Source organism: Hippopotamus amphibius, chromosome 2 (assembly GCF_030028045.1).
Source record: "Hippopotamus amphibius kiboko isolate mHipAmp2 chromosome 2, mHipAmp2.hap2, whole genome shotgun sequence".
NCBI classification, from domain to species: Eukaryota; Metazoa; Chordata; class Mammalia; order Artiodactyla; family Hippopotamidae; genus Hippopotamus; species Hippopotamus amphibius.
The window spans coordinates 304027-316287 of NC_080187.1; the positions used below are offsets into that span (position 1 = coordinate 304027).

General features: G+C 55.8%; 1 protein-coding gene across 16 annotated transcripts in view; it reads right to left on the bottom strand.

Moving 5' to 3' along the window:
- Positions 1-12261, bottom strand: part of EHMT1 (euchromatic histone lysine methyltransferase 1) — a 159651-nt gene that overhangs the window by 35045 nt on the left and 112345 nt on the right. For all 16 annotated transcript variants that reach the window (XR_009051528.1, XM_057724261.1, XM_057724259.1 and 13 more), the window contains 5 exons: positions 7916-8059; positions 6927-7153; positions 5151-5324; positions 4041-4123; positions 2887-2993 (listed from right to left, as the gene is read on the bottom strand). Coding sequence is in view for 15 of the 16 variants with exons in the window: in XM_057724261.1 (XP_057580244.1) it covers positions 2887-2993; positions 4041-4123; positions 5151-5324; positions 6927-7153; positions 7916-8059 (735 nt within the window). In the remaining variant the exon portion in view is untranslated. The remainder of the gene's footprint in view (positions 1-2886; positions 2994-4040; positions 4124-5150; positions 5325-6926; positions 7154-7915; positions 8060-12261) is intronic.

Here is a 12261-nt window from a genome sequence, read left to right on the forward strand (position 1 = left end):
ATAAGCCATATCTCGCTTATCCTGTACTTGTGTAATTTATCGTTTACACCCAACCTACCAACAAGAGGTATTTGAGGTAACTTGCTTTGCCGAGGACTTTTTAACTTCAGAGCAAACTTTGTTCTTGGTTATATTCTATTAAGTCTGTATCATTAGCTACAGCCCATTGAGATCTAATTCCCGGCTCTTGCAACCAACGTGTTGGCTATCCTTCCCAGTGTCCAGCCATTCATTCAAGAATGACTCCTCTCCACTGCGGCCGCACTGGTCTTGCTGTTCCTCAAACACTCTAAGAAGCTCCCGCCCCAGGATCTCTGCTTCGGCTGTGCCCTCTGCTGGTACACAGCCTCCCCCACCCCCAGATAGTTACACTGCCAGCTCTTCACCTTCAAGTCACTGTTTTTTTGTTTCATTTTGGTTTTGGCCATGCCACACGGCATGTGGGATCTCAGTTCCCTGACCAGGGATAGAACCCGTGCCCCCTGCAGTGGAAAGCGTGGCATCTTAAGTACTGCACGGCCAGGGAAGTCCCTTCAAGTCAGTTTAAATGCTTCCTTCTCAGTGAGGCTGACACCGTCATCCTATTTAAAACTGCAAACTGTCCCCTCTCCAGTACTATCCTCTTTACCCAGCTTCATGTTTCTGTTTTGTCCACAATGCTTATCACCTTTGCACGAGCTCTGTAATCTAGCTTATTTACTGCTTGTACTGCTTTGCTGTCTGCCCTACCAGCCCTGCCCCCCGCTATACAAGGGAAGGAATTTTTGCCAGTTTGTTCACTGATGTATCCCAAGTGCACAGAACAACGCCTGGCACATAATGGATGCGTAATAAATACATGTGGAATGAACGAACGGACAACTGCTCTGGACCCAGGAATGTACGTGACATCAAGACGAAAAAGACAGAAAGAGGCCAGCTGATCACATGCCACCGGTGTTGTCCCCCAGGTCACTGGTGAAAAAATGCGGTGGGACAGACCTCCCTCCCTCCCTCTGGAACAGTATCAATTTACTATCAACTCCCTCAGTGTATCGTCTTTCCATCAGTAAAAGAAAATGAAACAAAATACCATCAATGACCCTAAAAAAAAAAAAAAAAGAAAAGAAAGAAAGAAAGAAATTTAAATGTCAGAAGTTACAATAAGTATAACTACATTAGAGGTTCCTATTAAAATACCAAGGCTGTCAGACTGAGCTTTTAGGAACCTGGCTACATGCTATTTTAAGAGATCTGTCCAGGGCGTTCCTGGTGGCGCTGTGGTTAAGAGTCCACCTGCCAATGCAGGGGACACAGGTTGGAGCCCTGGTCCGGGACGATCCCACATGTCATGGAGCAACGAAGCCCATGCGCCACAACTACTGAGCCTGTGTGCTACAACTACTGAAGCCCACGCACCTAGAGCCCATGCTCCACAGCAAGAGAAACCACCACAATGAGGAGCCCCCACACCACAACAAAGAGCAGCTCCTGCTCCCCAGAACTAGAGAAACCCAGCATGCAACAACAAAGACCCACCGCAGCCATAAGCAAATAAATTAATAAATTTAAAAAATAAAATAAAACACATATTTAAACAAAAATAAATAAAAAATAAAAGCACTGTACTTTATACAAAAAAAATAAAATAAAAAATAAAGAGATCTCTCCATGCAGAGCCTCTGGCGTGAACCAAAGCTGGGAGGGATCTGAAGAGTGGGTCTCGGGGGTTAGAGATTTACACCAACAGGTGACCCTGCTGTACAACAGCACCACAAAGGCAGGCTCCACACTTATACACAGTCACACCCGAGGCTGTGCATGCAGCCCAGGTGAGAAGCGGGTGAAGCACAGACTCCAGGCCAACGGTGACAAGGAGCAGCTGTGACTACAGACGGGAGACAGGGTGGGCGGGTGACCGCCCAAGGCCCCAGCAGAGGTGCACAGAGGACGGTCCTCTCCAGACAGAGATCCATCCTGAGGCCCACCCAACACAGAAAATGCCCGCTGACGGGCCCCAGCCAAGAACCCGCCACCAGCATTTCAGTCCTTTCCTTTACATACAAACACACAGGATCCACCAGGCACCTGAGGAAAACCTGAAAGAGGAAAGACCAAAACACACAGAGCAGCACAGAGCTTCCAAACACGGTGGGAAGACCCAGAGGCCACAGAGAAGGAACTCTCGGGGAGCAAGAGAAAACGCGGGAGTCAAAACATGGCAGCACAGCCGAAAGCCCCCGCGAGGAGCTGCGGTCACACTGAGACGCCCGGAAGACCTAGGCAGTGTGAGTCCCGAAGGTGCACCAGGTGAACACAGGTGCTCGGGGAGGGACCGGAGCCCAGACGGAAACCTTGCAGACCTGACTGGGGGCTGTGGGGAAGCTCCAGACCCGCGGGGGAGAGGACGTTCCCTGAAAGATCCAAGATAAGGAACCCGGCTTCAATGTGGCCTCCAGGAACAGGGAACCCAACACGGGCCGGGCGGACAGGGAACACCCCAGAGCAATGGCGCTGAGAGCAGGTGACATGCTTCCCGGATGACACGGGGACCCATCTATCTGCTGGGGGGGGAGGGGGGTGTAGGACACATTTACAGGACCACAGAACGCAAGCTCCCAGTGCAGGCGGGCTGGGGGGGGGGGGGGGGGGGGGGGCCGGCACCTGCACACACCTGGCTAAACATCCCCCACACCATGAAGTCGGTGACACTAAAAACCCAACATGAACCAAAACAAGTCAAACAGTGAACAGCACCGCGTCACTTCCAGAGGCGGCAGGACCGGCGGGAGAGCAGCGCAGGGTGGGAGGGCAGGCCTGGGAGCCCCTGGCACGACCGGGCTGCCCGGCTCTCCGGACCCGGCCAGGCAGTTTCACTGTGGTGGCCCCGAGGAGGCCGCGTCCAACCTGAATCAGCATGTGGCAGACGTCCACGTGGCCGGCCTCTGCCGCGGCGTGCAGGGGCGAGCGCCTGTTCTGGTGCTCCATCTTGAAGTTGGGGTCGATCCCGTCAACTGCAAACAAACAGGTGGCGCCAATGACCGCGGGGGCCGCCCCGGGGCGCAGGGCTCCGGGGCACCGCCAGGCACCCGCACTCCTCCCAGACACCCTCATCCAACCCTGGCCCCATCTCTGCCAAGGCCCCAGGCCCAGGCACCTGCCCACACGTGAGGGTGGAGGGGCCCCAGGATGGACGCCCCGTGGGGAGCAGGACCCCCAGGCCAGGCCCTAAGGGAAGGCCGCTGCTGGGCACAGCCCCCAGCCCGGAGTGGCCACGGCCACAGGCCAACCGCAGGGCAGCAAGGCGGCCTCGGCAGCGCACGGGGTCCACGCGGAAAACCATTAAAATCGCCATTTCAGTCGACATGGAATAAAGCCTTTTTTTTCCCCCAGAGCAAACTGTTAAACTTCTTTCTTGACTTACTGTGAAGTAAAAGGATTCTTAATCAGCCTTTTCAAGTCAGAGAAATCAAGCCTACAGCTGTGAGCTCAGAATCACAGTGCTGTCCCTTCCTCAGCACGAGGGGCAGCGGGGAGGGACCGGACCAGGCTATTTTCGGGTGTTAAAAAAACCCACAAAGGCAAGTCCACGGGGAAAACGCAAGTGCCAGGTGGGCTGCACACGAGGGTGCCAACCCTGCACACACGGCACAAGAGCCCGGCTCACTACCTCCACTGTTACTGAATCCACGTCTCTTAACTTAATAACCACATACTTAGTTCCTGTTTAAAAGTGAGGAATTCCTGGGACTGCCCTGGCGGTCCAGCAGTTAAGACTCCACGCTCCCAATGCAGGGGGCCCAGGTTCGATCCCTGGTCAGGGAACTAGATCCCACACGCATGCTACAACTAGGACCCATCCTCAAAAAAAAACAAAAACCAAAAAAAACCAAACAAAAAACGAGGAACTCCTAGAGAACACTTCCGCTCCCGTGACTGACTGAGCACGAACACTGTGAACGGGCTGAACACCAGGGCCGGCCTGCGTGCGTGGACCAGACACCGGACAGAGCAGGACAGGCGGACGGCGCCGAGGGGCGCGGACAGACGCGGCCACCTACCCAGCATGAGCAGCACCTTCTGCAGCTCCCCTTGCCGGGCCGAGAAGTACAGCTGCTTCGGGTGGAAGCGGAGCTTCTTGGGTCTGGGGAGAGAGCACACGACAGCGGTGAGCACAGGCCCCACCCCGCCACAGCACCCGCAGGCTAGGAAGGCCCGGGTGGGCCCCCTGCCCAGTCCTCAAGGTCAAGGACGCCAGCGCCACCAGGTATGACAGTAAAAACAACAGCACGAGAAGGGCGCCTGAGGCCTCTGCGTCCCCCACGGGGCGCAGAGCATGTGCGTCTCTGCAGCATGAGATCGGGGCCCCGGAGGTGACGGGGGCACGTGGGACACCCAGCTACACCCACCCTCTGCACAGGAGACTCTGGGCCCGGCCAGTCAGGCAGGGGGCCAGGCAGTCACTGTACGACCAGGGCCAGAGACCAGGCTGCGGGTGGGGGCTTGGGAACGCTGCCAACACCACAGCCTCCCAAGAAGCAACAGCAATGTGGCGCTCCGAGGGAGGGAGCCGCGTGGCCTGGCCAGACCACGGAACCCCGTGGCCCGTGGACACCTGTGTGGTCACCGTTCGGGGCACTGGGTCCTCCTGCAGAGCCACAGGGGGGGCTGCAGTATTTGGGAGCTGCAGGGACTGCTCCAAACTCTCCTTTCACAGACAAGGAGCCACAGGGCAGCATTCGCTGTGATGTCCTGAGGGGGAGCCACAGCCAACACTGTCCAAGGAAACATGCGCCGCGCCTCCCAAGACTGGGTGTGCCGCGCCTCCCGCCACGCCTGCAGCTACGCCTTCCTAGGGCCACTCTGTTCTTAGTACCGCAGACAATAACTTGCAAATGTTTCCCAAAGTAATGTGAAAGTCCGTGAGTGGCCCTGGTGAATGATATTCACTAACAAGAGACCTAAGAAAGCCCTCAGTGACCTCCTGGGAATGCCCGTGGCCCTGGGGGTCGCAGACAACTGGGACACGCGGCCCTGGCAAGGAATGGACACCACAGGGGGACAAGGACACGGGCAGAAATACTGGCAGCTGACTTGTACAGGAGGACAAGGAGGGGAGGGGTCTGCAGGAAGGGAGCACCAGGCCGGGGCACGGCCAGGCCAGGCCTTACTTCTCCGAGTCCAGGGCGATGAGCGCGCTCTCCAGCGTCTCCTTCCCAGGCCCCTGAGAGAGGCCGGGCGCCGGCTTCCCCAGCCCGGCTGGCCCCGTGGGGTCAAAGCCCTCGGGCACCTGGGGGGCTGTGCTCTGCGGCTTGTCGTCCTCTGAAAGCGGGGGTCCAGCAGCGCTTCAGGGAGGAGGAAATAAGTGGAATGCTGAGTTTTACAGACATGGAAATCTCTCTTCTTATGGCAACCAATGAAAACACAAAACACGATTCTCCCAGACCCTGACGGTGCTGCTCTCCTGAGTGACACGACCTCAAGTTCGCTTACCTTCTGCTCAGCCCCTGCAGGGAAGAGCCCAGACGCAGAATCAAACCCCCAGATAAAAAGTACATTAAGAAGTGAGGGCGGGGCTTCCCAGGTGGTGCAGTGGTTAAGAATCTGCCTGCCAATAATGCAGGGGACACGGGTTTGAGCCCTGGGCCGGGAAGATCCCACATGCCACGGAGCATCTAAGCCTGTGCGCCACAACTACTGAGCCTGCACTCTAGAGCCCGCGCTCTAGAGCCCGCAAGCCACAACTATTGAGCCCACATGCCACAACTACTGAGCCCATGTGCCACAACTCGTGAAGCCCGTGCACCTAGAGCCTGTGCTCCACAAGAGAAGCCACCACACTGAGAAGCCTGCGCACCACAATGAAGAGTAGCCCCTGCTTGCTGCAACTAGAGAAAGCCTGCACACAGCAACGAAGATGCAATGCAGCCAATAAACAGATTAAATTAAAAAAAAAAAAAGTGAGGGCAGCGTTTCCAGGACTTTCGGCCAAATGTTCAAATTTGCTTTAGTGAATGAACTTCAGGTTGAATCTAAAGTCCACTGCCCTCCCAACACAAAGAACACCTTGGAATTCTGATTCAAAGAGCATTAAATTTATAGATTAACATGACTGATACAAAATGATATGAAAAGAGTCGACACCAGTCCGATCTTCAGTTTTGAACATCGACAATTCGAGTCTCTTAAAGGACCTCCAGTGAAGTTTCCCTCTCTTTCAGTGTGATATCGGCTGCCTTCTCCGAGGCAGGTCATGGGTTTCAGTGCTGCTTTGAAAGGCTCTCCATCACCCTGGCTTCCAGCTGGACATGCTGGTGGGACAAGGCTTCTGACACCTTTTCTTACATGATCATCAGGCTGATGGACTCCGTTTAGCTCTACGAATTCTTCAGCCATTTCTAGTAAATTTTTTTAGGGAGAAAATTATGTTTCCAATATAAATCCTTCTCTTTCAGACTGTTTCTTCTGTGTTCAGCTAGGGCCACCACAACACAACGCTGTGATAACAGACTACAGCCGTCGACACCAACGTTTTATATCACACGTGCGCACACAGGTACGGACCTGGAGGCACAGGTACGGCACAGGTGCAGGTGTGCAGCGACAGGTATGCGCAGGTACACAGGAGCAGGCACAGGTACCCACAGGTACCGAGGTTTCAGGTGTATCCTAACAGCTACCCACGGGAGTACTGTGCTTCGACAAAAAATACTGTGATACCACATCAATTAGGATGGTGTGGTACTGGTTCAAAAACAGGCAAAAAGGTGTACAAACCTACACTGAGTGCAGAAGAGACGTGCACATGGCAGTGAACAAACGTCAGTGAGCCTCAGCACCTCAGCGAGCGTGAGCCAGCTGGGCGGCGTCTGGCTCGGAGGGAGACACGGGCAACAGTTACAGACAGGCCTCATCAGGTAACTCTGAGGGCTCAGAGGACGCCGTACCTGCCCGTGGTGGTGTCGGCCCTGCCCTCCACCATGGGGCTCTTCTCCTGCCCGGGCACCAGCGTCACGGTGGACGTCGTGTCTGCTTTTGCGATGGTCACCTCTTTGGCCTTGGAGGTCTCCTCCCCACAGTGGGGACAGTAGCTGGCATTATTGACTCGAGAGGCACAGGCTTTGTGAAAACGGTGAGAGATGCTGCTCTCAGGCTGACATTCCATGAAATTACCCTACAAACGGGAAGGCGAGAAAGCGTTCTTTTAATTGGGGCTGATAAGCAGAAGAGCGAGCAAAGCCCAGAGGTAGGCGCTGGGTGGGGGCAGAGAGCCAGGGACTCCCGGCCCCTAGCCAAGTGAGAAGAGACGATGCCCTGCGTCCGCGTGGTCCATCCCAGGGCACGTCCACAGACATCCCAGTTGAAGGAGGAAAAGCCCCCAGCCCTGCGCCCCGAGGAGGCTGAGGCCTCGCTCTCCAGCTGCTCTGACCAGGGGACAGGCTGCATGCAAGACCAGGTCCAGAGAAGGACCCACGGAGGACACACCTGGAAACAGACCCGCAGAATCAAGCCCGAGGAGGGAGGCGCTAGCGCCAGCCCTTGGCAGAGAGCGCCTGCCAGCACGCCCTCCAGGCGGCCCACCCGCAGCCCGCGGCCTTGGGCAGCCAAGGCAGCGCTCTCCTCGGGACCGGGCCCCTCTTTTCAGCAGAAGCAGAAGAGGATGATGAGGACGGGGAGGGCACACAGGTGTGGCATCCGGAGAAGCCCCCGGGGGACAGGCTCTTGACCCAGGAGCACGAAGGGCCACGTGGAGCCCGCAGAGCCCGAGTGAGGGCCACCTGAGCATCTGTGGACGAAGCCACGGACGCAGAAGGTCCGGGAGGCACTGGAGAGCCACGCGGCCCTGCCTGGGTAGACACGTATGTGGCAGGAGGGGACCTGGGGGCCCAGCTGACCCTGGAAGCAGAGGGCAGGAAGGAGGGGGCCGGGCACTCACGGCCGTGCAGAAGTAGCCACAGCCAGGACAGCACTGGTGCTTCACCATCCGGCCCCGGTGGTCTTCACACAGCACCAGGAGCGGCGCCTTGCTGGAGGGGCGCATCAGCTCGTGCTTGACCACGCTGTTCGTGCACCTGCCCAGCTGCAATCAGAGGAGACCAGGTCAGCTGTCGCCACGCCACGGGGTGGGGGGCCAGGAAATCCAAGTGAGAAGGTGGCCCAGTCCTCCACGATGTGACGAGGGGCTGCACCCGCCAGTTCAAGAAGCAGGGGGTCCCCATGGCCATGTCAGGAGGACAGCCTGGCAGGCCGGGGGCTGCGGCATCGAAGGGAACAGGACACACGCCGGGCAGCAGGGTCAGCAGCAGGGAGAGCAGAGAACTCGCGGGACCCACTGGCGCCTGGGCGGCCGGGCAGCGCCGGCGGTCGCCCCGACACCCTCCAAGGACCCTCGCCTCCTGGCAGCTGGCATGGGCAACACGCCCCTGGACCCAGCCTCCTCCTCACCTGCTCCTCGCGGGAACCCATCCTCAGAGACCCCACGGAGCCCAGAGATGGGCTGGCCGATGCCCCCGGCAAACAGGCCAGGGCAGCGCTGAGGCTGGCACAGGCCGGGAGGGAGGACGCACTCGGGGCAAAACACGAGAGAAATAAGGAGGGAGGAGTGAAGCTTCCAGAGAAGCACTGGGAGACAGAAGGAATTTTCTAAAATAAAGCCAGAAGTCAAAAAATGTGGAAAATGGAGAAGAGGCAAGAAGGCTGGAGGCTCAGCAGAGAGGGGCCCAGCCAGACGGGGACGTGACCTGCAAGCGAGTGGACAGCGTGCGTGCCGAGGCAGGAGACGGTCCTCCCCAGCAACCTCCTCGAGGAGCTGCTGAAAAAACCCTACAGAGTGAGCAGGGTCAGCTTGGTGGGGGGGAGTCTGTAACAGGCACGGAGAAAACAATGAGAAACGCGGGGGATCCTTAACTCCGAGGAAAACAAAAGGCTGCTCAGGAGAGGAAACTCCCGGCTCAGCTGTGGATACTTCTGTGCAAACAGCAAAGAGGCTCCCGCCTCGACCTACAAGGGAGGGACAGACAGATGGACCCCGGTGGGCGGGAGGGGCAGCCCCGCCCCCACAGTAAACATCCTCAGACACCCCCTCAAAGGAGAGGTCAGGAAATGAGGGCAGAACGCGGGTATTTGAGAACATGGAGAAAATCCCAGGAGGAAAAGTGAAAGAAGCCAAGGGTTGCTCTGGGGGAGGAACCCTGAGACACACATGCAGCCCACATCCCGGACATTCAGGGTCATCTGCAGTGGGGGCTGGGGGGGCAACAAAGAGCCACCACGACGGCCCCACTCCCCACCGCAAGGAGCGCGAGGGGGTGTCCACAGTCGGGCAGGTGCAGACAGAGGCCTCTGACTGGCTCAAGTGCACTCGACGAGGAGGAAGGTCAACAGAAACCACCGGACCCCAACATGGAAAGAGGACAGAGGTGCAGAGCCCTCGTCAGCTGGGAGACCACATCCCGTGAGCCAATGTCACGTGACCGGTCTCAGAACGCAGGAAAATAAAACACCGCCGGGCAAGAGCAACGAGAAGCACGGGCCGCCGTCTCTCCTCCGGACCTTCGCATGACAGCACCAACCATCATCCTAAGTGCCCAGAACTCTGTAACCATGAAAGTGTCCCTCAAAACTGAAAGCAAGACAAGGACTTTTTCAAACAAACAAAAGAGAATCCATCACGAGCAGCCTTGTGCTACGGGAGAGAAGAGTCCTCAGGCACAGGGACTGTGATATCGGAGAGAAATCGATCTAAACAGAAAGAAGGCTCTGGACGCGGTTTAAATAAATGGAAACGAGAGACAGTTACGGTTACTCAGTGTACAAGATGAGTATTTGCAAATATAACAGCATGTGTGAAACTGAAATGTAGACAAAGATGGGAGGGAGGATTAGGGTGCACGTTAGTGTGAGCGTCTTACGTTACACGTTAAGTGGTACAGTATCAACTCAGGGAAGACTGGAATAAACCAAAGACACTGGTCACAAACTCCAGAGCAACTGCTGAAAACGTCAGAAAAATAGGTAAATAATAAAGCCAAAAGTGGAGTAAGTTGGAATCACAGAAAATTTCAATCCAAGAGGCAAAAAACAAAGAAAAAGGAAGAACAGATGGCATAACTCCTAACACCATTAAGACATCAGATTGTAACCCAACTACCCTGATAACTACATGAAAGGGGGACGACTCAGGAACACATCCCTGGGAAGACGGAGGCTGTCGGGCTCTGTGCAGGACACGCTGTCCAAAGGGACCGCCAAACGTGCAGGCGGCACAGGTCTGCGCGGGGCGGGGGTCAGATCCCGAGGACAGAAGACAGGAGCCACGTGACAACGTGCTGAGCTGAAGCGTCGACACCCCTCCCTTGCGGAGAAGTCAGAGGAGCGTGTTGGGCGCACGATCGTGTGCATCTGTCACACGTGCCACTCGTGTGATCTGAGTCACTCATGTGACTCAGAGACACACTCAGAAAGCTGACCTCACGTGTGCGAATGACGCCGCAGTGAAGCTGATGGGGAGCCCACAAAGGACAAAGGAGCCAGCTCTGAGGGGCTGCTGCCAGCTACGGCCAAGGCAGACTAGCATCAAAAGAGAAAAAACGAGTTTGGGAAAAGAGCAGCAGCAGCTTAAGAACCTCCTGGAATCCCACAAAAAACAGACAGAGCAATCAGACAGCAAAACCAAAACCCAGAGACGACATTTAAATCAAAACCAAAGGCCACAGGATGCAAATGGGTGGGGGCGGAGGGCAGAGGACAGGGGGAAGGGGGGGAGACCGAGACAGTGTCTTGTGGACCCAAGGACAGGAGGGAACCGAGGTACCGAGAGGTCCTCCCTGGGGCTGAGAAGAGCAGGCGGCCTGGGAGAGACCCTGCCCAATCCCAGCGCGTCCGGGGCTGCCGAAGACGCGGGACCGGTGCGGGCCAGCCGCCAGGAACCCTCAAACCCAACCTGCCTGGGTCCCCTTCTAGTTTGGGGCGCGAGGACACCAGGACAAAGCTGACGTGAAAGTGAGGACAGGGACGAGAGAAATGAAGAAAAGAGAAGATTGAGAAAATCTCCGGTTTCAGTGTTCTTTTACACTCTTAAAAATTACCAAAGTTCCCAAAGAGCTTTTGTCCAAGTGGGGTACACCTATTAATATTTACCATGTTAGAAATTAAGAGAAAAAAATTTAAACATTAATTTATTTAAAAATAGCCATAAATCTATCACAAACATATTTTAATTAAAAATTATTTTTTTAAAAATTTAATGAGAAATGTCATTGTTTTATATTGTTCACAAAATTCTTTAATATCTGCTTTAATAAGACCGCTGGATCTCATAGCTGCTTCCGCATTCAGAGCAGACAACTGCGGACATTCTTCTCCAAACGCAGTCACAGAAGGGGTCATTTCTTAAAAGATTTCCTGCAACGTAAACATCTCAACCCACTGTCCACACGTTTCGTGCCGTGGCACTAACATTCATGCGTGTCCTGCACTGTGGATGATTTTGTAACACCATGAAAATCACTCATTCCCTAAGTGATACAGACCCTGCACAGGTACACAAGCCCACTGCACACTCTGTGAAAGCGTAAGCGAAGAGGCACTCACCTCTTCAGTGTCATCATGAAAAGAGTTTCGACCTTGCGCACCCCCCGCGAGACTTCACTATGAAGAGGGTCCTGCAGCTCACGGGGCGGGGGGTGGAGCATCAAGAACAGTGACAACCGCACAAAAATGAGAGCCCGGCAAACACATTCAGACACAGGAGTTTACAACGACACTTTAAAAGAAAGAACGGGTCAACCTCAGAAGGTGACAGAGAACAAACGCAGCACCTGAACGACTGGGAAATAAAGAGAAAGGCTCAAGCACCCGTGGGTCCCCCCTCTGAGACATTCTGCTGCAGGCGGGTGACAAGGCGCTTCAGGAAGCCACCCAGCTAACCCACGCGCAGCCAGCAACACGTGGCCATCTGGAAACCTCTGGCGGACTCATAAACACAGGTGTTAAGGCTCAGCAGCCGCCGACAGCAGAAGACGAGAGGCAACCAGATACCACGCGCCTTGGCCTTGGGCTACACCCCCCTCGGCTCCGCCGGTCCGCTCTGCACAAACTGCAGGCGCCGGGCTGGAGGCCTGTGAGCGTGGAGCCACTGACACAGACCACGGGGTCCAATGGCCCGGCCGTTCCCCATATAAACGCGACGGAAGAGCAAGGACAAATGGACAACGGCGTCTGGGGACACCTGTATGGATGGGGACACCACGTAGGAAACACAGAAGCCAGGTGGCGGCTGTA